The 27674-nt window shown below is 38.0% G+C and overlaps 1 protein-coding gene across 2 annotated transcripts; it reads right to left on the minus strand.

Moving 5' to 3' along the window:
• Positions 1 to 4080: 4080 nt before the first annotated feature.
• Positions 4081 to 27674, minus strand: LOC140533267 (Golgi-associated RAB2 interactor protein 1A-like). Of its 2 annotated transcripts, none has more exons than XM_072652813.1 (6): positions 27421 to 27672; positions 20828 to 21012; positions 19484 to 19727; positions 17426 to 17550; positions 15117 to 15181; positions 4081 to 4450 (listed from the first exon to the last, which is right to left on the minus strand). In XM_072652813.1, exons 1-6 carry the CDS (start codon positions 27574 to 27576, stop codon positions 4203 to 4205), a joined length of 1023 nt encoding a protein of 340 aa, XP_072508914.1. In that variant the 5' UTR covers positions 27577 to 27672; the 3' UTR covers positions 4081 to 4202. The 2 variants fall into 2 exon arrangements, with proteins under 2 accessions (XP_072508914.1, XP_072508916.1); XM_072652815.1 differs by lacking the exon at positions 4081 to 4450 and adding an exon at positions 13750 to 14067 and having other exon boundaries at positions 27421 to 27674.

Below are 27674 nucleotides of genomic sequence, written 5' to 3' on the forward strand. Positions count from 1 at the left end.
ATGTAAGAATATGCAATTGTCCTTATAGAATTTTATTTTATTAGATTTGGCTCCATGTTTTAATTTGCAAAGATCTTTTTGGTTCTGAATTTCATCATCCCATATTCAATAAATTTGGTAAACTTGATAAGCATACCATCTGTGCATTTATGCAAGTCATTTGTAAAATTAAGAAACAACATACATACTAATTGTATGAACCTGGGGCAAGTCACTTAACCTCTGTTTGCTTCAGTTTCCTCAGTTGTAAACTGGAGATAATAGTATCTACCTCCCAAAGTTGTTGAGAGGATCAAGTGATATAATGTTTGTAAAAATGCTTAGTACAGTGTTTGACACATAGTTCATTCAGTTGTTTTTCAGTCATGTCCAACTCTTCATGACTCCATTTAGGATATTATCGGCAGAGATACTGGAGGGGCTTGTCTTTTCCTTCTCTGGCTTATTTTACAGATAAGGAACTGAGGCTAACAGGGTTAAATGATTTGCCAGTAAGTTTCTGAGGCCAGATTTGAACTCAACAAGGTGAGTCTTCCTGATTTCAAGCCCAGTGCTCTATTCACTTTGCCACCTAGCCATCCCTGACACATAGTAGGTGCTCAATGAAAGCTTATTTTCTTCCTTTCCCCCTTTCCTAAAATGTGGTGTAGAACACAATACTCCAGATGTGTTCTTACCAGGACAGAATGCAATGAATTCTCATTTGCCTTGTCCTGGATACTCTGCAGTTCTTAATGCAACCTAAGATTACATAAGCTTTTTTTGACTAGCAGGTTATTTGTTTTCCTTATATTGACTCATACCCATGACAATTTTCAGATCTTTTTTTTTAGACCAACTGTTGTCTAGCCATCCTCCCCCACCTTGTACTTGTGAAATTGATTCTTAAAAGAAAAAAGCTAAGTGCAAGATTGTGCATTTGTACCTATATAATTTGGCCTTTTGAGATTTGGCTCAGTGTTTTATGGATCTGGACTCTATCATCCAATGTATTTGATAAATTTGGTAAATGTGATAACCATGTATCTGTGCCTTTATCCAAGTCATTTGTAAAACTGACAAACAACACATATCATTGGTGATGGCCATACAAATTATGGTATGTGAATGCAATGGAATATTATTTTTCCATAAAATTATAGACAATTGTGTGAAAGAATGCTCTGAATCACTAATAATAAGAGAAATTCAAATCAAAAAACAAACCTGAAGTTTCACCTCATGCCATGCAAATTAGCAAAGTTGACAAAAAATGGGAATATTTTATATTGCGAAGTGTTTGTTGGAAGATATGCACACTAGTACATTATTGGTGGAGATGTAAATAGTACATCCATTTTGGAAACAATTTGGAACTACAGATAAGTGACTAAAGTGTTCATATCCTTTGACCCAAAGATTTTATTACTAGACTTATACCCCAAGAAGGCCATTGATAAAAAGAAAGTTGTCGTATACCAAAATTTTTATTGCAGTGTTTTTTGTGATAAAGAATCAGAAACAAAATAGATGCCCATTGATTGGGGGTTGGGTAAACAAATTGTGGTACACAATGTAATGGAATATTAATGTGCTGTAAGGAAGGATGAATGTGTTGAATACAAAGCATGGAAAGATCTGCATTAGCTAATGCAGAATGAAGTAAACAGAGCCAAGAAAAGAAAACATACAATGACTACAACTATGAAAAAAAGAGGCCAACTACAAAAAAAAAACCCAAATCAAAAGTGAATGTTGCAAAATTATAATGAACAAGCATAACTTAAGAGAAGAGACAGGAGAAAATATTGCCATCCCACACCTTTGCAAGAGGTGAGACATCCACAAGTGTACACATGTGCACATATTTTCAGACTTTTTCAACGTGTTGATCAATTATATTGATTATTTTCTTCTTTGGTCTTAGAAAATACTATTTGTTATATGGGATGTCTCTCTGAGAGGGAGGAGGATGCTGGAAGTGAAATAAAACTTATCTTTAGTTTTATTGTTGTATGAAAGTTTCATTATATTTATTTTTCTTCTTTTTCATTTTTTAATGTTCCCCTCAAATATACATAAAACAATATTTAACATTTTAAAAAAAGTTTTGAGTTCCAAATTCTATCCCTTCTTCCCTACCTTCCCCACTCCCTGAGATGGGAAGCAATTTGATATAGGTTATATATTTGCAATCATGTAAAATATTTTATTATTTTGTGGAAGAAAACTAGAAAGAAAAAAGAATGAGTGAAAGAAACAGAAAAATAATATGCTTTGATCTGTATTCAGACTCCATTTCTCTGGAAGTGGATAGTATTTTTTTTATCATTAGTCCTTTGGGATAGTCTTGGATTGTTGTATTGCTGAGAATAGCTAAGTCATTCACAATTCTTCATTGTACAATATTGCTGTTACTACGCATGATGTTCTCCTGGTTCTACTCACTTCATTCTTCATCAGTTCATGTAAGTTTTTCCAGGTTTTTCTGAAATCCTCCTGCTCATCATTTCTTAAAGCACAATAATATTCCATTACAATCATATACCACAACTTGTTCAACCATTCCCCAATGAATGGACATCCCCTCAATTTCCAATTCTTAGTTACTACAAAAAGATCTGCTATAAATATTTTTGAACATGTGGGTCCTTTTCCCTTTTTTATGATCTCTTTGGGATAGAGACCTATTAGTGGTATTGCTGGATCAAAGGGTATGAACACTTTTATATCCAGCTCTGTAGGCATAGTTCCAAACTGTTCTCCAAAATACTTGGATCAGTTCACAAATCCATCAATACTGCATTAGTCTTCCAGTTTTCCCATATCCTCCTCAGTATTTATCATTTTCCTTTTCTGTCATATTAGCCAATCCAATAGGTGTGAGGTGGTACCTTAAAGTTGTTTTAATTTCCACTTCTATGATCAATAGTGATTTAGAGCATTTGTATATGACTTATTATTTGAATAAGAACTCATTTTTAAAAAGACCCTACTATGTGCAATGCTTTGAGTTCTGAGGATACACGGACAAAAATGAAAATGGTTCTGGTAAATTCCTGTTACACTTGACAGTTGTGCCAAATGTCCCTTTGCTGATTAGCTGGGGAGAACAGACACGTCACTGGAGAGAGAGAGACAATAACAGGGATCATTGAAGCACATGCTCCAAACAAGTTCCTGTCCCTCATTGTGGTGCGACAGTGACCTGGGGTTCTTGAAGGTTATGCCTTTAGAGTCTGAGTTCCGGCATGGCCTTTGAAGCTGGAAAATCTAAGAATGGAGAGGTTCATCATTATCATGCTAGCCTCTAGGTAAGGAGTTTCATTGCCTGTTGGAATGGAAGGACAAAGGAATCATTCTCTTTGATCTGGAAAGGGAGGTTGGATTTTACCACAGAGCTGGGCATACATTCTTTGTCTCCTTGAGGATAGAAGCATGTGCTCTGGGCCCTCACTGAAAAGTTTGTTTGACCATAGGCTACTGGAAGATACCTCAATCCCCTATAGTCATGAGGACCAAGGAGAAAATAAAGATTCCCCAGTCTGCCTTTTTTTTCCCTAGGTTTTATTCATGGCAAGAGCAGTGATTCTGATAGTGATTCCATCCTGTTACAACACCCCCAGATGATTTTAATAACCTAACTTTTGACTTAAAATTTGCATAGGGGACTCAACTACCCTTTGCCCCTGAAGCTTTTTGGGAGAAATGTCTTTGGGAGAAAGTCCCTAGATAGTTGTAAGCCACTCCTGTGTTCTCAATTGTTGAACTTTTCCTTGAAGAACTTGACTCTGAGGTATTTGCCCTTCCCAGGCCTTGTCCCTCCTAGCTTCCCTAACACAGTTATTTGTTCTAGGAGTTCATTAGCTGTAACCTCTGAGTATTCCCAGTAAACTCACCAGTACAATTAATCTTTAATCTATTCATTTTTCTAGACTCTCTCTCTCCCCTATTTGCTTTTTGTATTTTTATATTTTTATACAATTCACAGTTTTGCATATAACATTTTTTATTCTCTGTATGTTGAAATATACATGATTGTTGATGTTTATTAAATTAACAATTTTTTAAAAGACAGACAAAAGAAAGACCCAGAACAACAACTGTGTGACTTGATTTTAATTCCATTTCCAGCTCAGTTTTTATAGGTGTACCAAGGGTATCAACACAGTATTCATTCTTACTTTTCTTTTCTCAGTACTCCTTTTGAAATGCTTTAAAATTCATTTCACATAGCTGTGGATGTATTTTTGATTCCAGATGTTTGGGTTTTGCTTCTTCTCTGCCTCAGTATGGCCTTTGTGGACAATTAATTCTTTCAGCAATCCTGTGTGCAGCAGAATCTTCTTCAGGAGAGCACGGGTATCACAGGGATAGATTGACCGGGGCCTTGGCTTAGGATACTGAAACTTAGCAGACTTTGGCAGGACAGGCATTGCTTCCGCAGGACACTGGTTAATGAACTTAGTACCTAGTTAGGAAGAATAATCAGTTAAAATGGGGAAACTATCAGATGACTTTCTCCCTCCATAAAGAACGTCACCCAAAGTTAGCTCCTTGCTCTTCTGGTTGGCTGGAACCTGTCCACCCTATGCCCATGGTCTTCCTACCAGTGACCTTGCAGCACAGCAGAGTTTCTGCCCATAGCGGGCTGGATGTGCCCAAGTTTCTGTCTCTCTACACACAGATCAGTATCATTTTCCCCTTCCCATCTCCCAACTGCATTTGTCTTTAAAAGTTAATTTATATTATCATTATGTGACTCCCCACTTCTTATAGAGATAAGGACACTCAGGAGTCAAATGTTGTCAGACTTTATTACTATCTCTTGGGTTTTCTCAGCTTCTTTTGTTACTAGGGGAATTGAAAATGGTGTTTTGTATTAAGAACAGAAGACATCAAAAAGAAATTTTTTAAAAGGAAAGAAGAGAGTTGAACTGAGGACGCCTTTCCTGCTCCTTACCCTGGATGCCAAAATGATCAGTTATGGTTTGCAGGCAAACTTAATAAAGAATCACTTCAACTAACAAGTCTGTCTGGCTAATGCCACATACAGTACTGCTCCAAGGAAGTAGTCTTTCCTACTGATTAAAAGTCTTTTGTTTTTTATTTGGGAGAGAGATGACATAGATAGAGGGCTGGCCTTTGCAGTCAGGAAGACTGTTCAGGCCGTGCCTCTGGCATGTGCTTTCTGTGTGACTGAGGATGCCAATTAACACCTTAGTGTTTCCAAGTAACACTCTGAGAATATGTTCTCTATGGGAACATTCATGTCTATGGATGTCTCCAAAGTTCATGGTGAAAGAAAGCAGATTAAAAAGAAAACAAAAAGACCATAAGCTACAGATAAGTGGATCTGCATTGCTTGGAGGGAGTTTCCACACCAGGAGGTGTCCACATTGACAATTGTAGGCCCCCACCTTCATCACCATATGAAGATGAATTATGCTATATCTATAGATATGTTATATCTATAGATATGCTATATCTATATCTATATCTATATGAGCTCAGCAATAGAAAGTTGGGGGACGACCATTGTGGAATATTGCATATACTGTCAGACGTAGTCATTGCTGGCTAGCTTTCCTTTACTGGCATTTTCTTTGTCAAAAGGGAGGATTCTATAGGGTTGGAGTATATTAGGAAATTATGTCAGCAAAACTTTAAAAATATACAAATAAACATATAAAATATTTAAATTATTTTTTTAAGATAAACTGGGGAAATAGGTGGAATCACTATCCTATCCTTGAATGCTCATTGGGTTCATGCCAACTCTGTCAATGGGCTGAGATCTAGAAATGAAGCTCTTTCCCTCATTCCCACCTTTTCTCCAGGTCAGGAACCAAAAATATAGTAGAAGGTTCAACAGAGGACAGATTTGGAAACAAAAAGGTCACATTAATCTGGGGTGTCAGGAGGCAAGAGTCTTGCTTCAACCAGACTATAAAGGGTCATGAATGGTAGTGGTTAAAAATGGTCACATAGGAAGAACATGCCTAGATACTCAATGAGACAAGAGGCAAACAAACAAACAAAATGAGACATAGGTAGAACTAGTTTCAGCAACAGAATGTTTGAAGCAGACCAAGCCAGAGATAGAATGAGACCCAAGCAAAGACAGGCCTTCAACAGGCAGCACTCCAGAAGGATATTTTGGGGGATCTGCAAGGTAAGTAGAAGAAGACCTGAAAGTTCAGTGAGCAGATCTATAGGATCACATAAGGGCAAGCAATCCTTCTTACAGGTAGGGTTCTTTACACACAGTTAAGGTAAGGAATAGGAAAGGAGGGGGAAAGGCACTGTTTTAAGCTATGCTATCCAAGTTAACATGTATATTCTCCTGTATGTCCATCAACAAGCATTTATTAGACGCTTACTGTGATAAGCACCAGAGATACAAAGAAAGGTAAAAACCATGGTTTCTTGCCCACAAGAAGTTCATGTTCTAGTGGAATTAGGGTTACCGCAGTTCTAGTGGAAAAATAATGTATAGACATTATGCTCTTCAATATAATCTATATTATTAATATTTCCTCCATCACTTTCTTAAGTCCAGTCATTCAACAAAATAATGAATCAAATCTTGATCTACAGTGTTTGCCACTTTCTGAGGTGTTAATGCTCAGTGAAATATAACAATTAACTGTCTGATTCCAGCACACCCTTATATTAGGCTTACAGAAGACATTTCAAAAAAAGATCCCTGTACATTATTAACTTGTCAATTCTCTGCTTTTGTGTTTTGTTTTTGTTTTTCTCTTATTTAGGAAAACTTCTTTTGAGAAAACAAACAAATTGTCTCCGCTGCCCTGGTCAGAGGTCGGTTTGTTTATATCTCAGCAAAGATTAGAGGATCATGGTGCCAGCTCCTAGAGGCAGTCAAAGATTCTGGAGTAGGTCTATGGGGCTTATGAGAGAAAAATGAAAAATCTCCCATAAATCAGCCAGCTTTGATTCAGCCAAGGCTAACTTTTCTCCAGCTCTTCTCATGCTCTCAAAATTGCCCCTTGTTTTCTCTCCAGGACTTTGCTTCGTCGCTTACGCTCTCTTTTCTCATGAATCTTTGATTTCTTTTCTCCCAGAGTCCTTCCCAACTGCTACAAACTCAGAAACATAGAACTACCAAATCCAAGGATCTTTCTTCAATGTCATCTAATTCACTCTTCCTTCATTTTACATGCTCAGCTCTCACCAACCCTTTAAAAAAAGTCTTCCATTTTTTACTGCATCTCTTTCTTCCCTCGCATTAAAAAAATCCTTGAAAAAGTTGTCTGCATCACTTGATTTCTTTACCACCTAACTCACTCAGTTCCTTAGAATTTGGCTTCCATTTCTACAGTGATGTAGAAATTACCCTAAGTCCTATGAGTTTTTCTTAAACTTATTGCTCTTCAATCAATTGATTGATGAACAGTTTTAGGCACCTACTATATGCTGGTTACTGTTGCTAAGCACTGGGGATACAAAAAAGAGGCAAAAAATAGTCCCTGTCTTCAAGGAGTGGGGGGAGACAACATGCAAACAAATACATGCAAAGCAAGCTACATTCAGGATGAACTGGAAATAATGAACAGAGGGAAGGAACTGGAATAAGAGGTGCTAGGGAAAGCTTCCTATAGAAGGTGGGATTTTAGCTGGAATTTAAAAGAAATTGAAGAAAGATCAGTAGTTGGAACACAGGAGGCTGAGCATTAAAAGCATGGGATCAACCAGAGAAAATGCTCAGAGCTTAGAGATGGAGTGACTTGCTTATGGAATAGCTGGAAGGCCAGTGTCACTGGATCAAAGACTGTGTGTTGGGGAGTGAGGCTGGTTGTTGTCGTTCATTCTCGAAGAAGACCAAAATGACATCACCATGATAAACTGAAATTTTGGTGCATCCAACTGTGGCTGATCAGACCAATACGAGCTCAGAATGCTCTACCACAGTTTGGGCACAGATAGTTCATGTGAATATTTGGGGTGAATACACCAAATTTGCGCATCCTACGTTTAGTTTGTGCTGTCTTAATTCTGATTTGCTCAAAGAAGACAGCACCCTTTCTGATGTGGTTATACCATGCTGAGTGGTCCTGTGCCAGTGTCTTCCATGTCGCACAGTCAAATCCAAAGTAATTGAGAGAGACCTTGAGAATGTCCTTGTATTGTTTCTTCTGGTCACCATGTGTTCGCCTGCTCTGTGTGAGTTCTCCATAAAATAGTCTTTTTGGCAAGAGTACGTTTTGCATTCGAACAATGTGGCCAGCCCATTGGAGTTGTGTTCTCTGAAGCATAGTTTGAATGCTTGGCATTGGGAATGAGGTATAAGAAGACTGGAAAGGTAGAAGGGGATGAGGTTATGAAATGCTTTGAACACCAGCACCCTCCTCCTTAATCTCTCTGAATCACTTAAATCTTGTGGTCCTGCCACGTATTCTGCTAGTTCTTTTCCTGCTTCTCTGATTTCTTCTTCTCTGTCTCTTTCATTGGTTTATTTTCCAGCTCTCAATCTATGATGCCATAATAGATAATGTCCTCAACTTAGTTCAATCCTCACTTGAAGGGAGAGGAGAAGAGAGGTGAAAATCTCTTAAGTGTCACAGGATTTTGAGAGGGAAGATGACTTAGCAGAAAGAATACTAGATGTTGAGTTAAGAAGTTGTTGTTCAGTAGTTTCGTTTGTGTCTGGCTCTTTGTGGCCCCATTTGCAGTTTTCTTGGCAAAGATATTGGACTGTTTTGCCATTTCCTTCCCCAGCTCATTTTACAGATGAGGAAACTGAGGCCAACAGGGTTAAAGGTCACATATTTAGTGTCCGAGGTTGGATTTGAACTTAGGTCTTCCTGATCTGGTGCTATATTCATTGTGCCACGTAATTGCCCCAGCTCAGGAAGATCTGGGTTCAAATCATGTCTCTGATTTGATTCTTACTTTCTCTGTGATCTTGGGCAAATAATTTAATCTCTCTGAGCATCAGTTTCTTTTTCTGTAAATTGAGAGATTTGGTACTAAATGGACTCTGAATACATCTTATATTCTTCCCAATTCCAGATCTAGAATTATATTCACTGAAAATTCACACAATCCTGAAGGTAAATCCTTCCTACTTCCTCCAAATAGAGTTAATGTTTCCTTCCCTAGAAACTGCTTCCTAGTGGCCTAGGGATTAGAAGTACTTGAGTTTTGCATCATTTGGCTGATATTGAGCACTGAATTGGTGTCACATATGCCCAGTGCCCACTAGGATGGGAAATGGAGAGTCATCTTAGCTGGCGTAACTCAGATAGGCAATATGAGGCAAGATCTGAACCCAAGTACTCAACATTTCTTGTTTTTCCAGTTCTGGATGGATGAATGAGAACATTTACTGAGAACTTATCTTGAACAAAGCTAAGAGGTGGGGTTACAAAAGAAAAGTAAGACAGTCCCTGTTCTCAAGGAGCTCACTTTCTAATGGAAAAGATAACACAGCAGAAGGTTCTTAGAGTGTAGCAACCAAGTAGATGTTAATGTCTCTTCTTTACTGTCATTTCCATAGAGGGAATTACAATTACAATGAGGCTGACCCATTTAATGGTGCCAAGGACTTGGGTGTCAAGAATATTCTTTTCTTGGTCTTCAGTAGCAGCGACTGGAGTACCTGCAGAAGCAATTTTCAGAATGCATCTCCATAAATATTGCTTCCCAAGATGATGGCTGAGGGTACTGGGCTGGAAGCATTGATATTCCCAAGTCTTTTGTGTTCAGGATCCTAGACTGTGTCCATCAGGGTCTGAGAAGAAATAATGGTCAAGGTGGTGATGGCTTAACTTGCCTGACACATCCTGTTTCCTTCTCTCTCCTTCAGGTTGAATTGCTGCTTCAAATGTACTGGCTTGCCTGTCCTTTGTATGACAGTTGGCAGGGACAACTGGCTCCTCTAAGACAGGAAACACCTCCCCAGATGATGCCTGTTGAAGACTGGGCTGGGAGCAAGGATGGTGATGGTGGTGGTGATGGTGGTGGTGATGGTGCTACTGATCCCAGAGCTCACATGCCTATCTGTCTATTGGTTGTAGTTGGTCAGCACTTGCTGCTGATAGTGATAAGGAAGATGGATTCTTTTCTTCTCAATGTTGGTTGTGAAGGCTGGACTAGAAGTAGATCTAATGGTTTAGGGAGTACTGCTATTTCCAAGATTTTTAAGCTCAGAATCCTGGGTTGCATCTATTGGGGTGTGAGGGCAGATGTTGGTCAAAGTAATGGTGGTGGTTTGATTTGTCTGGCACATGTTGCCTCCTGTCCCTCCCTCAGGGAGCCATATTGCTTCAGCTAGGTTCACTTTCCTACTCTGTCATGTATTGGGTGGTGAGGTGCAACTGAGGGCAGGAAGTAGGTCTTGAATAGTATGAGCCACAATCATAGGCCAACCAGACCATCTATGAATAGATCCTCCCATGAATCACTGTGATCATGACACAAGAAGATATCATAGGGGGATAGGTCTAAATTTAGAAGGAAACTAAAACATTGAGTTCAAGACCCTGGTTTTAATGATGAAGAAACTTAGGCCCAGAGAGGTTAAGTTATCTGCCTAAAGTCATGTAGCTGTATGTGCAAGGACCCGGGATTCAAACCCAAGTCTTATAACTCCAAATCCAACAACCTAAGAGACCTGGGACTAAACACACAGGTACTGTAGCTGCACCATTCTTCTAAGCCTCAGTAGATCTATCCCCAACACACACACCATCCACTCTGCCCACCACATTCCTTCTTATCACCACATCCACTGCCTATTATTAAATGCTCATTGTTCAATTCCCCCAGTAGATAAATGGTCAAAAGATATGAATAAATCATTCTCAAAAGAAGAATTGCCAAGTATATATAATAATAGGAAAAAATACTCTAGATCATTAAGAATAAGAGAAATGCAAATTCAAAAACCCCTGAGGTATCACTCATTGCCAATAACCTGGCAAAGATGATCTTTAAAAATGTGAGTAATCAGTGTTGGGGAGATTTTGGAAACATGGCACACATGGTCCTTCCTCCCTGGCTAAAATAGAGGGAAGACATGTTCTGTCATCCTCTGAGTGAGAAGAGTCCTTGGGAATTAATTTCCCAACCAGGACCAACACATGGCCTCTAAATATGGGTCTAGATTCTTTGCCTTTTTGCATTCTTTCTTGTTCACAGGGGAAGGAATATTAGATTAACCTGTGACCTTGTCAGCTTTAAAGCTCAAGAGAAGCAAGCCATCAGAGTGGACTCAGAGGTTGGAGCCCATGGCAGATTTTATGAACAATCCAGCCAGGTGAAGTATGAAGTCTCAAGCAACCTGCTTGACCCAGCATAGAAATGAACTGCAAGCAGTTAAGAAAGAATTATTACAATGAGATCCCTTATACTGCATTTGGAACTGAACTTTGTGGGGCAAATGTTTTGTAGTAACTGATTTAAGGTTGAATATACTTTCACCAGAGACTAAAGTGGTATAGGCCACAGGGGTGGGGAACCTGCGGCCTTGAGGCCACATGTGGCCTCAAGTACCTCTAGGTACTCAAGTGTAGCCAAATGGATTCAGTCAAAGGGCCACACTTGAGGATCTAGAAGGCCACATGTGGCCTTGAGCCTGCAAGCTCCTTACTGCTATAGGGAATATATAGGAGAAAGTTAGTCCCTGAGCATATTGGGAAGAATGATCCAAACTTCTTTCTTTGTCTTCTCAGTAAAATATCCATTTATAATAAGGATTTAAAAAAAAAAAAAGATTGGTATACTAATGCAATGTTGGGTTCCTCTAAGAACCTCCATTTTGAGGAAGTATCCCTAGCCATCCATCTTTCATTCCTCCCTGGCTCTGCTTCCGACTCTACAAGACTTCATCACTATACTACCCACCCTTACCACCTTACCCAGCCCTTTTATATGTAGTCTTTCCCTGGATTAAAATGTAAGCTACTTGAGGGTGGGGACTATCTTTCTTTGTGCTTGTGTTTGTATACTTGGCACAGTCTCTGTCATATAGTAAACCCTTAATAGATACTTGTCAACTGACTAACTTGACTAAGCTATGAAGTATTATTGGAAAGCAATTTGGAATTCTGCAAACAAAATGACTAAAATATTCATATCCTTTAACTCAGCGATCTCACTGTTGGCATGTACCCAAAGGAGATCAATGACAAAAGAAACACCCCTGAGATTCACCAAAACATTTATAGCAGCTCTTTTTTTTCCACTGGCAAAAAGCCAGAAGCAAAGTATATGCTCATTGATTGGAGAATGGCTAAACCAACTGCGGTGTGTGAATGGAATAGGATGTTATTATGCTGTGAGAGCCAATGAACATGATGAAAACAGAAAAAACATGGGAACGTTTATATGGACTGATAAAGGGAAGTATGCAGAACCAGGTAAATTACATACACAGTGTCTACAACAACGCAAATGAGAAGAACGGCAAAGCCATTAAGACTGCAATGCTGACAAACCGTGAGGAACAAGTTTGGTGCAAAAAGGAAGACTATGACAAGACACTTTCCCCTGCTTCTTTGCAGACCTGAAGGACCATTGATATGGAATACTGTGCCATCAGACCTGATGTTTTAGTTATTTTTCCTACTTTCCTTCCTCTTTTAAAAATTCTTTATAGAAATGTAGTACAAACGAGATGTGAATAAAATTTTATTTTTTTTCAAAAAAACATAACTTGGTCCAACCAAAAGATACACCAATAATCTTCCCATTGTCTGACTCCCTTAAATACTCTAACAATAATCTAAGGCTGTTAAGTCAACCACCATTAGGTGCTATTGTTTCTCATGGCTCTGGCAAATGGGGCTTCCCTGATGCCAAGCTCAAGGCACTATCTAAGTCTCTTCCATCTTTATCTACTGGTAATTCCTTACATTTTTCCTGCCACAATGACAGCTGGGAATAGTCAAATCATCTGAGTCTCTCAGAGAAGAAATAGGAATCAACACACTTCTTGTCTCAGATGATGGGATATTCTAAGCATCTCCTCAAAGATGCATGCTGTCCTCCTGGATTCAATTCTCCTAAGCATGGAAGGAGAGAGATCTAGAATCCTTACTTCTTCTAAGTAAACATGCCTCTAACTTGTGCATACATACTAGTTACAATCGCCATCATTCATAAAATCTCTTTCTTTGCCAACCTACTACTACCTACTCACGGTTTCCTAGACTCTGAACCTTTTGTTAATCACCCAAGGCTGGAATTCTCTTGGAGTCCTCTAGCATGTATCTGATCACAGTTTACCTTCAAATGGACACTCAACAATATTTTTTAAACTTATTTTTCCCAAGAGTCACTACTAGGAAAGGATAATTCAGAGTTCTTCTAGTCCAAATCACACAGAAACAAAAATTTCCTCTGAGACATACCCAACAAGTGTTTCTCTTAACTTTGCTTGAAGATCTTCAGTAATAGAAACTCATGGACTACTTCCCAAAGCAACCCTTTTCACTTTTAGAAAGTTCTAATTATTAGAAAGTTTTTCCTTGCATCAAGCTGAAATCTGCCTTTTTGTAACTTCCCTGCCTCACACTCCTAATTCTCCCCTCTGGGGCTGAGAAGAATCTCACCTACTTTACAGCCCTTTAAATATTTGCTGCTCATAAGGACTTACCCAGATGTTCAAATACACTGAAGTCACACAGTAATATAAGAGAATATGGACTTTTTCTTTTTCTTTTTTTTTTTTTACAACATGGGCCAACCTTGTTTCCCAGTTAAGCAGGATTTATTTAGTTGAAGTATAGGAAAAGCCCTGTTCTAACCCTGTTTTGCCTCTAGAATGATTCCATGGTGTAGCCTAGATGACAGTGCTATAGTGAGGTTCTAGTGTAGTGAAGAGGGATGGTCACTAACTTCTGGGGGTTGAAAGACCCTCTTCCTAAGACTGTGGCCAAACTTGATAGGTGGAGGCTGCTAGGGTGCTGAGCCGAGAAAGTGGTTGCACCCCAGAAGGGTTCTCTTGTTCCCAGAGACCATGGGTCAAAGACTCTGTCCACTTTAGTTTGACCGTGTCATTGGAATTGTACCCAGAACGTTGTTGAATATTCCACTCATCTTGTTTCTCTCTGGCATGTCCTGTAGACCATAAGACCAAGTAAGAAATACAGATTGCTGGGTTGCTCAGTCATACAGATGAGCAGCACCTGTGGATCATTCTCATGTGCCAGAGGATTTAAAAAATTTTAATAAATATTTTTTATTTCAAATTTTTTTAAATTTTTTAAAATTTAAATTAAAAATTTTTTAAATTTTTGTTTTTTGGCAAACAACCAACATGAACATTCTCATATACAAAGAAGAAAAAAAGGACTAGATAGGAAATTGCGACTCTCTATTATGTATTGTTGTTTTTTAAAATATTAAATTTTATATTAAATTAAACACAGTGGTACCTGCACTGCCCTGGTTGTCTGCGTCCCCCTTCTAAATTTTCTCCTGCTCATTTGAAAAAAATGTTTCACATGACAAGAAATTTTAACAGGTGTATGGTGCTTCCAAGTTTCAAAAGCACTTTGCATCATGATCTATTTGAGCCCCACAACAGTTCTGTGACTAGGTAATTACAGGTTTTGTCATCTCCATTTGCAGCTAGGGAACCTGGGGATAAAAGAAGTTAAGGGACTTGACCTGTGATTACATAAAGCAAGTGTCAGAGGCAGAATTTGAACCCAGGTCTTTTTGACTCTAACTTCAGCATTTTAGCCACTGTGCCAAGCTACTTTTCAAAAGTTCTTAAAATTGAGGTTTTCCCTTTTCAAAAACAGCTCTGTTACCTGCTTTATTAACTTCCCATATTCAAATAAGGCAGCTAGGTGGTGCAGTAAATAGAGTACCAGACCTGGGTTCAAGAAGACCTGAGTTCAAAGACAGTCTCAGACACTTACTAGCTATGTGGCCCTAGGCAAACCCTGATGGCCTCAGTTTCTTTATCTGTAAAATGAGCTGGAGAAGGAAATGGCAAATCACCTGAATATTTTTTGCCAAGGAAACTCCAAATGGGGCCACAAAGAGTTGAATATGATTGGACAACAACAACCGATGATGAAGGAATTTACACCAATAATGTTGACACCAATGGGAAAAGACCCTTCAGGGAAGGATGTGGCACTATGTTTCTACTTTACCTGAGCTGGATTTGGTATCTCCTTTGACCTCAGTTTCATTGGTTTTACCACTGTTAGCACTTCTCCTGGAATCCCAAAAGTCAAAGGAAAAATGAAAATCATTTAACTGTTTTGGGGAGGGGAGGGTAGCATATGACTGTAATCCCTGCTTTTAGGGGAGGCTGAGTTTTGTAGATCACTTGAATTCTGGAGTTTTTAGATGCAGTAGGGCTAACACCCATCATGGGAATCTCATCTCTAAGTTCAGTACCAATATGGCAAGCCCTCTGGCGCTAGGGGTAACCAGACTACTTACGGAGAGGGCAATGCCTCCCCAGAATGGACAGGTCAAATCTTCTTTGGTTGCCAACAGTGGGATCAGCCTGTTAGAGATCTCTGGGCAAGATAGGGATACTCAGTCATCAAAAAGAAAAAGAAAAAAAATTTCAAAACTAGTCTTTGTGTTTTACCAAAGTAGAAATGCTTTAGGCATAGGTAAATATGGAAATGGTAAGTCATGATTATATTTGGTGGATATGATTCTTCTAAAAATTGCCTAAAGAAAAGATGGGAATGCCAAGGCGGAATGAGGGAAGGCAGAGAGCCAACCTTTGCCTTTGCTGGGGAATGAGTGGGTACCACTCCATCTGTTCTGGCCTCTGCCTAGGGCACTTACTTATTGTATGTGTTGTCAGTTGCATATGTCTTGGTCCAAATGCAAAATCTGGTGTTTTTGCTATCTGGTGGTCCACTCTGTCAACTACCAGGTGGGCTCAACCAAATACAGAGAAGGGCTTAATTCAAGTCTCTAAAACAATGTTAGAGGGGAAACTCCACAATCATGCAATGTGTTAAAGGATATGCCTTTTTAATTAAAATTTTGTAAAATGAATATTTATTTAGCAGACATTAGTATAGTTAAAAATAACCATCTCAAACCTTTGAAGATAGCAGATGTTAATAGCAATGGGTCATACAAAGTAAAGGAAGGACGGAAGGAAGAAGGAAGAAAGGGAAGAAGAAGGAAGAAAGCAAAGAAGGAAGAAGGAAGGAAGAAAGAAAAGAAGGAAAGAAAGGAGGGAGGGAGGGAAGGAGGGTAGGAAGGAAGGAGGAAAAATATGAAGAAGAGTAAGGAATAATATATAGCAATCTCAAAGGAAAGGAAGATAAAATGAGGGAGAGGTCAAGGGAAAAGTGGAGAAAGAGAGGAATCAGAAAGAGAAAGATATTAAGGAAAAAAGTGGGACACGGAAGAATTTAAAGGAAGGCACAAGCTGGAGAGACAGAAAGTGAGAAAAACATAGATGAAGAAAAGGACAGGAAGAATTGCAGTGCTATGGAATATGAATCAAATGCTTGCAAATAAGACCCTACAGTGTGCAGAGGGAGGAAGGGGACAAGGGCAGAAGGGTGTGCCAAATGATTGGTGTTCCAAAGACATATTTGGCTACTTCACTATTTAAGTTAAGCCTATTTCTCTTTAAAAAATCTCCCTCCCCAGTTTAATTATATATTGTTATTCTTTCTATTATAAAGAAAATGGGAGATGGGGGGAAGAGTAGTGAGGCTGGGTCAGAATAAAACATGGAGAACAGAGAAATGATTTCTTGAGGGTTGGTTCAGTCCAATCCAGTCCCATAAACATTTTTTAGACATCTGCCATGTGCTAGTCATCAGAATACAGAGATTAAATAGGACTTGCTTCCTGTCCTCATGGAGTTTGCAATGTAATAGATAGAATAATCTAAATATAAGGGGTGAAGTTGTTAGATAGGAAATGTCCTACAGGCCACAACGCCATCAGCATCAGATTGTGGATATCAAGACTTTTTCTCTCCTCTCTCTTTTACATGCTAGCAAAGTGTAGTTTATACACTTGCTTAAATGTAGCAATTTTCTATTTAACCAGTGAATTTCCTGATTTCCTTTCATGCTGTCCAAGATCTCTATGGAGTGGGAATTGAAATTCACTGTTCTGTTTTGTTCCTGGGACTGCTGTTGCCAATATTATTATACTTTTTTTCTGATTAAATTATTTTGCTTTTACTTAAAAAAATTTTTTTATAGAGTGTTCCAAATACAAATGAATAGAATGTAAAACAGAATATAATGCCTAAGAGATGGAAACAAAATTCTGGGTGAGCTAAAGAAACATTTCTAACAGGGAAATAGTGTCAATTCACTGACTGCTTGACGATATCTCTATCATCTTGCTCCTCACTCCTCATCCCTAGGCTCATTGTCCAAGCTCCCCACCCACCAGTTTTGCTAGAGGTTGACATTGGTTGCAGGAGAATGTCGAGGACTAACCGTGGGTACAAATCACTTACTTTAATCGGTCTTTCTTGGTGGTAAGATCTATAGAGAGATCAGAGAAGGTTTCATGTACCCCTGTGGCCCTCAGCAGCATCAGGCTCTCACTTGACTGAGAGATTGATGGGTCACATTTTGTTGACTACATGGAAAAAGAATTACATGGTGAACCAGGTTTCTAGGACTGAAGGTATGTGACAGCAAAGGGGACCTTTTTCTCACTTCTGAGGTGCAGAGTTATGAAGGAGTTCAGAGGTCATAGCTACTTTTTTTCATAATCTGACCTTTAGCTTTACTTTTGGTTTGAGGGCAATGATTTAAGGAGTTAGAATTCCCTCCCTCAGATCAGGAGTAAGGAATCAGGTCAGTGCAGGTCTTCCTTTTGGTGGTAAAATAATATGAATTTTGAAAGGTGGTTATCAACATGGAGATAATTCAAACAGAAGCCTCACAGTCCTATTGAAAAACATATTTATCTGGCTTCTCCCCTTGAATTTAATGATAACCTCTCTTCCTGAGTCCCCCAATTCTTTATTTTCTTTTTCCTTCTCTGTAACTTTAGATTTCATTCTGTCTTATTCATATACAGTTATGCCTTCCACATCATGGAGGTTAGAGGTGTTGTGCCCCCATGATCTAGAAATTCTACATAAAAGTTTTTGGCCCTCCCTTTGTACCAGAGAAGAAGTCTGAATTTTTTTCTATTTCTTTTATGGGGTGCTTGCAGTACCTTATTGTAAAAATTGGGTTAAATTAAGTAAAAATACTAACCTTTGTGAGTCATCAACTGGCTTTTGCATTCTTTTTGCAAACTTTAACTTTTTAAGTTATTTTAACTTTAAAAAAGAAATTGTGTATATTGATGGTATTAAAAGGTAAAATATGTTGATATTATACAAACACTATACATATATTTTATGCATTGAGCTTTTAAACTATTTTTTTTTGTCATCTGCGGCTCCCACAAAACTCCCCCCAAATTCCCATTTGATTTCTTAAGTCAGCCTGCAACGGGGAAAGTCGTGATGTGAAAGGGATAATTGTACATCTTGTACTGATTTATCCAAGTACATGTTGTTTTCCCACAAAGAATGTAAACTCCTTGAGAATAGGGACTTTTCATTTTTAGCTTTGTATCTTCAACACGTAGTTCAGCATCTAATACATAGTAAATGTTTGTTGCATTATATTTGCATTTATAATACTATGATCCTGCTTTTTCTTCTTCCTTCATTCCTTCCTCCCTCCCTCCTTTTCTCTTCCCTCTTTTTTCTTTTCATCCTACCTCTTGTCTTTTTTCTTTCTCTTAACTGGCCATAATTTGGAAGTGGCAGTTTTTTTTTAAAGCTAACATGCCATTAAATTTTTATATTTCTTGTTCTTACTTTTAAAATCAATTAAGTTAAACACATGCCTTCTAAAGAAAATAAATTTTATTTGTGCACGGACATACCTTATTTTCACCTCCTGTGAATCAATTACTCTTAACAAAGTTAAGACATTCAACAAGCTATTATTTATTAATTCACTACTATGTACAGGGTACTGTGCTGGGTTCTGGGAGAGAGAAAAAAATTTAACTAAGACACAAGTCCCTGTCCTTATGAAGTTCACATTCTGGTGATAAAATAAGATTGATAAAAAATTGATAAAATTGTCCACTCAAGACTTGTTACATCTATCATTATCAAAGCACTCAGGGAAAGACTGCTGGTGGATAGTTAGTTACATGACTTTATTTTGAGTGAAGGAGGGCTGTGCAGGTCACCAGTCTCACTTCTCCTCCACAGCCTTCTGAATCAGATATCTGACCAGATATTCATCAGGATGACTGGAGATATCCCAGGATGAGGCAATTGGGGTTAAGTGACATGCCCAAGGTCACACAATTAGTGAGTGTCAAGTGTCTGAGGTGAGATTTGAACTCAGGTCCTCCTGACTCCTGCACTGGTGCTCTATCTACTGCAACACCTAGCTGCCCCTAGTTAGTTACATACTTGAAGACTGAATACTCTAAACCATCCCTTAATAACTGATCTGATCCCCACTTAAAGATTAAGAAAAAGCAGCCTTACTTCTTCCAGAAAGGTTGTGCTTTGGGGCACCAAGCAGTGATTCACATGGATTCTAGGATCTTTGGTGGTGATGGACAGGCCCTTCTGTAGAATGTTCACTAGTCGGATCCAGAAATGAAAGACAGCATCGGGGTGTTTGGGATGGAGCTTCATGTAATAGACCTTTTCAGTCACAGTTCTGACTCTCAGGATGCGTTGGAACTTGTCATAGACCATGATCTCCACAAACTTCAGTGGGACAATCCTAAGGGTGCAAACAAAGATACCACCAGAGACAACTAATCACTTCTGGTAAAATGAGTCTGTCCTTAACCAGGAAGTCTCATTTTCTGTTTGCCATTCATTAAACACTGCCTAAGACCTGCATTGCCTTTATCCAATCCAGTCAGGTTCCACAAGTAGTTCAGTTCTACAAGTGCCTACTATGTGGCAGATACTGTGCTAACTGCTGAGGGATCTAAGGATAGTTCTCTCTGCTTAGGGGAACTCTCTTTAGAAAAGGGTCCATACATATCCTTTTACCTAGCAATACCATTACTAGGTCTGTAACCCAAGAGAGACAAAAAGTAAAAACACATATATGTACAAAAATATTTATAGTAGCTCTTTTTGGGAGATAAAGATTTAGAAATTGAGGGGATGCCCATCAACTGGGGAATGGCTGGATAAGTTGTGGTATGTGATTATGGAATATTATTGTACTATAAGAAATGCTGAGCAGTATGCTCTCAGAAAAACCTGGAAAGACTTGCATGGGCTGATGTAAAGTGAAATGCACTGTGTACAAAGTAATAGTAGTATTGCAAGATGATCAGCTGTGAAAGACTTAGTTATTCTCACAATACAATGATCTAAGACAACTCTGAAGGACTTATGATGAAAAATGCTATCCATCCCTAGAGAAAGAACGAATGGTATCTGAATACAGATTGAAGCGTACTTTTTTTAAAAAAAAAAACTTTATTTTTTTTGTCTATGTTTTGTTTCACAGCATGACTATTATGGATATGTTTTGCGTTGACCACACATGTATAACCTATATTGAATTGCTTGCCTTCTCAATGGTGGGGAGGGAGGGAGGGAGGAAGAGAATGTGGAAGAAGAAGAAGAAGAAGAAGAAGAAGAAGAAGAAGAAGAAGAAGAAGAAGAAAGAAAGAAAGAAAGAAAAGGAAGAAGAAGAAATAAAATAACAGAATTACTCAATTTAAACCCTTAGTGACCCTTTATGTTTCTTCTTTTTTCTGTTCCTAGCTGAGTAGCCCCTACACCAGCCATTCAGTCATAAAAGTCCACTTCCAATGCCCTCTCCTTGAAATGTTTATTAATTTTACTTATTTTGTTTACCTACTAAGAGTGATAGTTGGTGCATTGATGGGCTTGGTCCATGTTGATGAATGTCCCTGGGGCCAGGTGACCTTAGCCATCAGGAAGATGTTTGGTAGTGGCAGGCTTGGCACTGAGGAGGTCACTCCAAGGACCACAGTTGTGGACCTGTCCTCAACATCTACCCAGTCCTCAGTCTTTGTGACCTGAAAATCAATTCCAGTGACAAAGATCAGAGAACTGAAGCTTGTGGCTGAAGGAGGAAGGAGTTAGGAAAGGATGAAGGGAGATAAGGAGAAAATTAATTGGCAACAATAAATAAGTCTTGGAACTTGGCATGTGACTCCCAGTGTGGCAATGTTTAGGTCTCAATAGACACTGACTTGGATGGACAGATCCCATCCAGGCTGGTCCAGATGAATATTTTGATCCTTTTCCTTTCATATCTGTATGAGTCCCCTCCATATAGTCTACACTCCTGCCAAACTAGATGACTCTCTGTCTTCTGCATATGTTTTATACTTTTCCTCACATTGTTCTCTCTGCTTACAATCCCCATCTTATCTTTTCCTGTCCACAACACTCTGTTATTGAGATACTATTTATCCATCTGAAGCCTAGCTTAAGTATCACCTCTCTTCCAGGGGACCTTCCTTGATACCTTCAAGTTGTTAGTGATCATTCCCCTCGACTCACAGAACTTCATGCTTCTCACAAACTTATGTGAAATACAACTGTCTGTACACTTGTCATACACCCCTGTAAATCCCATGAGGACAGGGACACAAGCTGAACTTTTTGTCTCCCCCAGTGTGCTCTATACATAGTAGATGCATAATGTTTGTTAAGCTGCATTGTTATTTATCATTTTATGTATGTTTTTACCACCCCAACTAGAATGTGAAGTTCCATGGCAGAAATTGTTTGGTGAGTGTTTAATGATGGTGCTGTTGCTGTATGAAGGAATGAGGGGTGTCATGTCGGTTGAACAAGAAATTCAATTGAAGTAATGAATACTCTCAGATACTAGAGAATTAGAACTAGGCAATTATTAGGGAATATCTACAGGTTAATTATCTACTGCAAATCTTTAATCCCACACTGGCTTCTCTTGCCAATAACACGTTTCTGAAGCCAATCTCACTGTTGTTTGTGATAACTGAGATGTCTGCCCCATGATGGCTGTCCACTAAGTAAATTATGACTACTATAATCTATCTGTTTGCTTGTTGAAATTCAGTGACAAATGTGATGAAATTTCCAGGTATGTATTATCTAATCAGTAAGAAATCCTAAGCTCTCCTTGCAAAACTGTCCAAGAATAAATCATAAGGGATCTGCCCCATCAAATATAAATGAGAACACATTGCTCCTAATCAATTGATACTGCTTGGCTCAATACTTTAAACCACAAGCAATACACTAGCATTCAGGGAGTCTTCTAAGTAAGGGTGAATCCTGCCTCAACCCAAACCCTGGAGGTTAAAGCACTCATTTTGATAAGTATTTTAAAATAAAGTTTGCAATATTAGCCTCTTTACAAGAACCTTTAAAATCTATCTCACTTTCTCTCTCTCTTCTCACTAAACTTTTCTGGGTGTAAAAGGGTGTGAAATTCATTAGAATTATCTCCAGTCCCAAACCCTCCTCCCAAATTCAACAATTGTCCCTGGGTGTGAGCTTTGGGAGCATAACTAATTTTAACATTAGCTTGAACAAAACATGATTAGGTAGATAAATCAGCAGCCAAAAAAAAGTTCTTTGTTTCAAAGTCAAATAAATATTCTTCGAGGAAGTTCATTTATTTATTTGTTTGTTCATTTGTTTGTTTGCAGTGGTGGTGGTGGTGGTGCTGCTGCTGCTGCTACCCTCCTTTAATTAATTAGCATGGATTAGGTATACAAGCTAACTGCCTTATTTGTTGGCAGATCCACTGGCTATTTTGTATGACATGGGGGCACATCACTTCAACTCTCTGGGATGAGTTTCTTCATCTGTAAAATCAAAGAGTTGTGAACTAGATAATAACTGGTATTTGTGTAGTTCTCGTAAATATTAGAGGTGAGATCTGAACATACTTCATCTTCCTGATGAAGAACCCTGAACTCTAGCTTCTACCCCACACTGCTTTTTCAGGATGAGGTCTAAGGTTTCTTTGAGTTCTGATATTCCGATTCTAAATAGTCATTCTACTACCAATTTAGCACATTGCTATCAAACATTATGGACACAATCCTCCCCCAATCTGTGTGAGCACATCTTTGAGTAGGATTATAATTCCAGGGCTGGAAGAGACTGGTAAAATATGTTTCTTGAGGGCAAACACTTACTATAGACACTTGTTGAATGGAATATTAACAAAATCCTATCTCCTCAATCCAGGATTCAGGTGGAGCTTAACCTCAGTTGGGAATGAAGATGCTTGCATTGCTTACTCCAGAGGGTCATTATACAAAAGCATTTCATAAAGCTTAAAGCATTACCTAAATGTGAGTTATTGTTTTCATCATCATGCTTTTGAATAGAGAGCTGAAGTATCAATAGGCTGGAATTACACAGTCCATTACCACCCTGGGTGGCTAAGTGGCACAAGAACTAGAACACCAGTCATAGAATCAGGAAGATCTGAGCTCAAATTCTGCCTCAGATACTTCTTATTCATCAGACTTCGTTTTTGAAAAGGACAAATGACATCTCTAGGTGGTGGCTTGACATGTTTATGAATTATATTTAAATATATAAATAGATTTAAATTATATTTAAATAAATAAATGTGCAAAGCTGCACCAAGTCAGCAACCTCTCTCTCTCTTCCTGAGCCATTGAAGTCCAGTGGCAGAACAAAAATCAAGACTACTGGTGATGGCCCAAGATGCAGTTCATGACCTTGGCACCTTGGATGTCTAAGTGCTCCATGGTGCCTGCTGTCTCCATGGCCATTGGAACAAATGATTCTCATCTACCTATTCTGTGGAAGGAAGTCTTCACATGTTTGGGGGGAACATGCTCCTAACTCACCAACAGTTTTGAGGCCCGTTAGATACCCTCAAATTGGTTTAGCCTATCTGCTGAGATGGTTTTTACTAGGGTGTGGCCACTGCAAATACTGCAGCTTCTTGGAGCCACAGGGGAGAGTTGGATGATAGATGGACATCCAAGAAGGATGAGCAGACCTGAAAAGGGCTCTTTGAGCCCTTGCACAAGAGGTGCTAGTCTCCTTGAATACCCCATACAACACTCCCCCCCCCCCGCCCTGTGACTCTGGACAAGTCACTTCACTGCTGTCTGCCTCAGTTGTCTCAACTGTAATGGTAAGAATAATAACATCAATTATCAAATGACATAACATTTGTAAAACAGTATAGTGCCTGCAGGGCACTAATAATATTATTATTAATATAATAATAAATGCTTATTTCCTTGCTCTCCAGTTTCCTTAATTTTCCTCTTCTGGAAAAGAAGAATTCAAGTCCCCTTTCCATATAAAATCTTTCTTTGTTTTACCTTCCCACTCCTCAAGGATGTCTCCCCTCTTCTGAGCTCATAACACTTATTGCCAGCTCAACTTATTTAGTATTTCTCTTAGAATCATAGAGTCCTGTTACCGGATGGAACCTTAGCAATCCCACTTATCCAACCTTTTCATATGTAATATCTTATATTTCTATTTTAATAAATTGTCATCTATGTGTTTTCCTGCTCAAACTAAGCTATAAACATTGAGAGAGCTCTTTTTATATCCCCAGTTGCTAATGCAGTACCCAATATATGGTTGTTGATTGATTGACTAAAACTATACTATACATTTAAAGTAACTCTAGACAGTATAAAATACCTAGGAGTGCACCTGCCAAAACAAAGACAGGAACTATGTGAACATAATTATAAAACACAAACCAGATTTTATTTTACAAATAAATATTATCATTACAATACAATACAAATATTATTTTACAAGTAAAATCAGATTTAAATAACTGGAGAAATATTGATTGTTCATGGGTAGGCAGGACCAATAAAATAAATATGACAATTTTACCTGAACTAATTTATATATTCAACATCCTTCCAATTAAATTATGAAAAAATAATTTAAAATAATGACAAAATTCATTTGGAAGAACAAAAAGTCAAGAATATCAAAGGAAATAATGAAAAAAATGCAAAGAAAGGAGATTTAGCAGTACCAGATCTTAAACTACATTTTATAAGACAGTATTTATCAAAACTATCTGGTACTGAGACAGAAACAGAAAGGTAGATCAACGGAATAGAGGAGACATAGAATTTACAGCAGCAAATAGATATAATAACCTTATATTTGACAAGTGTAAAGACTTAAGATTTGGGGATAAGAATTCATTATTTGGTTAAAAAATTATTGAGAAAACTGGACAGCAGTATGGCAGAAACTGGGTATAGAACAATATCTTACACCATTTGCCAAGATAAGGTCAAAATGGATACATGACCTAGATATAAAGAGATATATTACAAGAAAATTAAAAGAACATGGAACATATTGCTACTTGTCAGACTTGTGGATAGGTGAACAAATTGTAAATGAACAAGGATAGAAAGCAAAGTTAGGTATAAAATGGATAATTTCAATTACATTAAATTAAAAAGGTTTTGTACAAATAAAACAAATGTAGTAGTAGCCAAGATCAGAAGGAAAACAGAAAATTGGAGGAAAATTTTATAGACAGTTTTTCAGATAAAGGTCTCATATCTCAAATATATAGAGGACTTTGTCAAAATCGTAAGAATATGAGTCATTCCCCAATTGATAAATGGTCAAAGGATACAAACAGGCAGTTTTCTAGTGAAGAAATAAAAAAAAATTATAGTCATATGTAAAAATGCTTTAAATCATATTGAATATAAATTAAAAATAATGTAAATTAAAATAATGAGATATCACTTTCTGCTTTCCAGACTGGTTAAAATAATTGAAGAGAAAAGTGACAAATGTTGGAGGGAATGTGGATAAATTAGGACACTAATTCATTGTTGGTGGAACTGTGAACTGATCCAACCATTTTAGAGAGCAATCTGGAATTAAACCCAAAGAGATATTAAATTATCTATGCCCTTTGACTCAGGCACCTCCTTCTACTAGGTCTATTTCCAAAGATGATTAGGGAAAAAGGAAAAGAACCTATATGTTCTAAAATGTTTATAGCAACTCTCTTTGTAGTAGCAAAGAACTAGACATTGCAGGGATGCCTATCAACTGAGAAATGACTGAACAAGTTGTGACATGTGAGATTGTGATAGAATGCTACTGTGCTATAAGAAATGATGAGCTCAACAATCGTAGAAAATATGGAAAGACTTGCGTGAAATAATGAAGAGTGAAATGAGCAGAACAAGAGAACATTGCATATAGTAACAATAGTATGGTTTTACATATGTTTATATATATAATTTATATATTTATATACAATATGTGATATTGTATATAGTAACAATAGTATAGTTTTATATGTTTATATACATATTTATATATAAATTTATGTATATATTTTATATATTATAATATATTTATATATATAAATCTTATATATTTAATATGTAATTTAATATGTATTTTATAGTAACAATAGTATTATTTTAAGAATGCCTTTGAGTTATTAAGTTATTTTGACTATTATAACCAAATTAACTATAAAATACATATGAAGAAAGATGCTATTTGCATCTGGAGAAAGAACTTATAAACAAAAGTACGTATAGAATAATATTGTACACACACACACACATGCACCTATTTGTGTCCAATGATAGCTATCTCTGGTGTGGGGAGAAAATAAGTAAGAAAAAAAATTTATGTGATTATTTTGTTATAGATTTGATAGCAATATCAAGTTATGCATAGTAGATTTGAAGTTTCATGTGCTATCATCTTTTTTATTGTGTTATGTTATGGAAGTGCTTGTTTTATTCCATAAATTAAAAAAAATTGTCTTCTATAGACTCATGGGCCCAGGACTCAGGTAAGCAGCATATGAGACTTTTAAGACAGTTCTAAACCAGTATCCCAAACCCATAGTGGTGTATTATTTCTTTAAGTTACTAAGGCTCAATTTTGTAGGTTATACTATGATGATCATTCCTGTCCCACTATTATGAAGGGAAAAAAAGTTCTATTGACCAGCAGAATTAATGTGTATCAATATAGTTCATCCCTGGCCTTTCAGGAAGACTTTCCAAAACATTCCTAGCAGTGCAAGGTAGAATTCAAAGGCATAGCTCTAGTATTGACTTTTAACTGAGTTTTAATCTCATTACCATTGTAGCTATCTCATTTGGGCTCATGGCTCAGAAGTGTAGGGTGAAGGGATAGGCAGGGCAAAGACAGAAGGTAGGTATGAGTATAGAGATTCAAAACTAAAGAACTTTTTTTCTGTGGTTCAGATCTGATGCCCTTATCCAGCCAAAACTGTAAGTGGTTCAAATACCTTGAGGAGAATTCAGGACGCAATCCCGTCCTTCCCTTACCCCACCCACCAGGAATTCCAAAGCTAATATGAGTCTCTCCGTCATCTCCTGGGTTTGATAGAGCTCTCCTCTCTCAAAGGATAGTTGACCTGAAGAACTCAACGAAAGTACCTGGATGAAGTTGCTTTCAAATACAGCTGAACTGGGGAATAGGTTGAACTCTGGAGAATGAAGAAGCTGGCAGAGTAGACCTTCTTCCACCCCAAGGGCCACTCCAGGGTATGGTTCACCAACCATGATGGGTGGGAGGCCCCTAATGTCTGTCATTGAATTCTGGGAAGGGCAGACTTGATAACATTATAGGTGCTTCACACTGGCCTAGCCCAACTGTATGGTTCTGGTATGGTCACTGAGCTCCCGTGCCA

Source organism: Notamacropus eugenii, chromosome 3, assembly GCF_028372415.1.
Source record: "Notamacropus eugenii isolate mMacEug1 chromosome 3, mMacEug1.pri_v2, whole genome shotgun sequence".
NCBI classification, from domain to species: Eukaryota; Metazoa; Chordata; class Mammalia; order Diprotodontia; family Macropodidae; genus Notamacropus; species Notamacropus eugenii.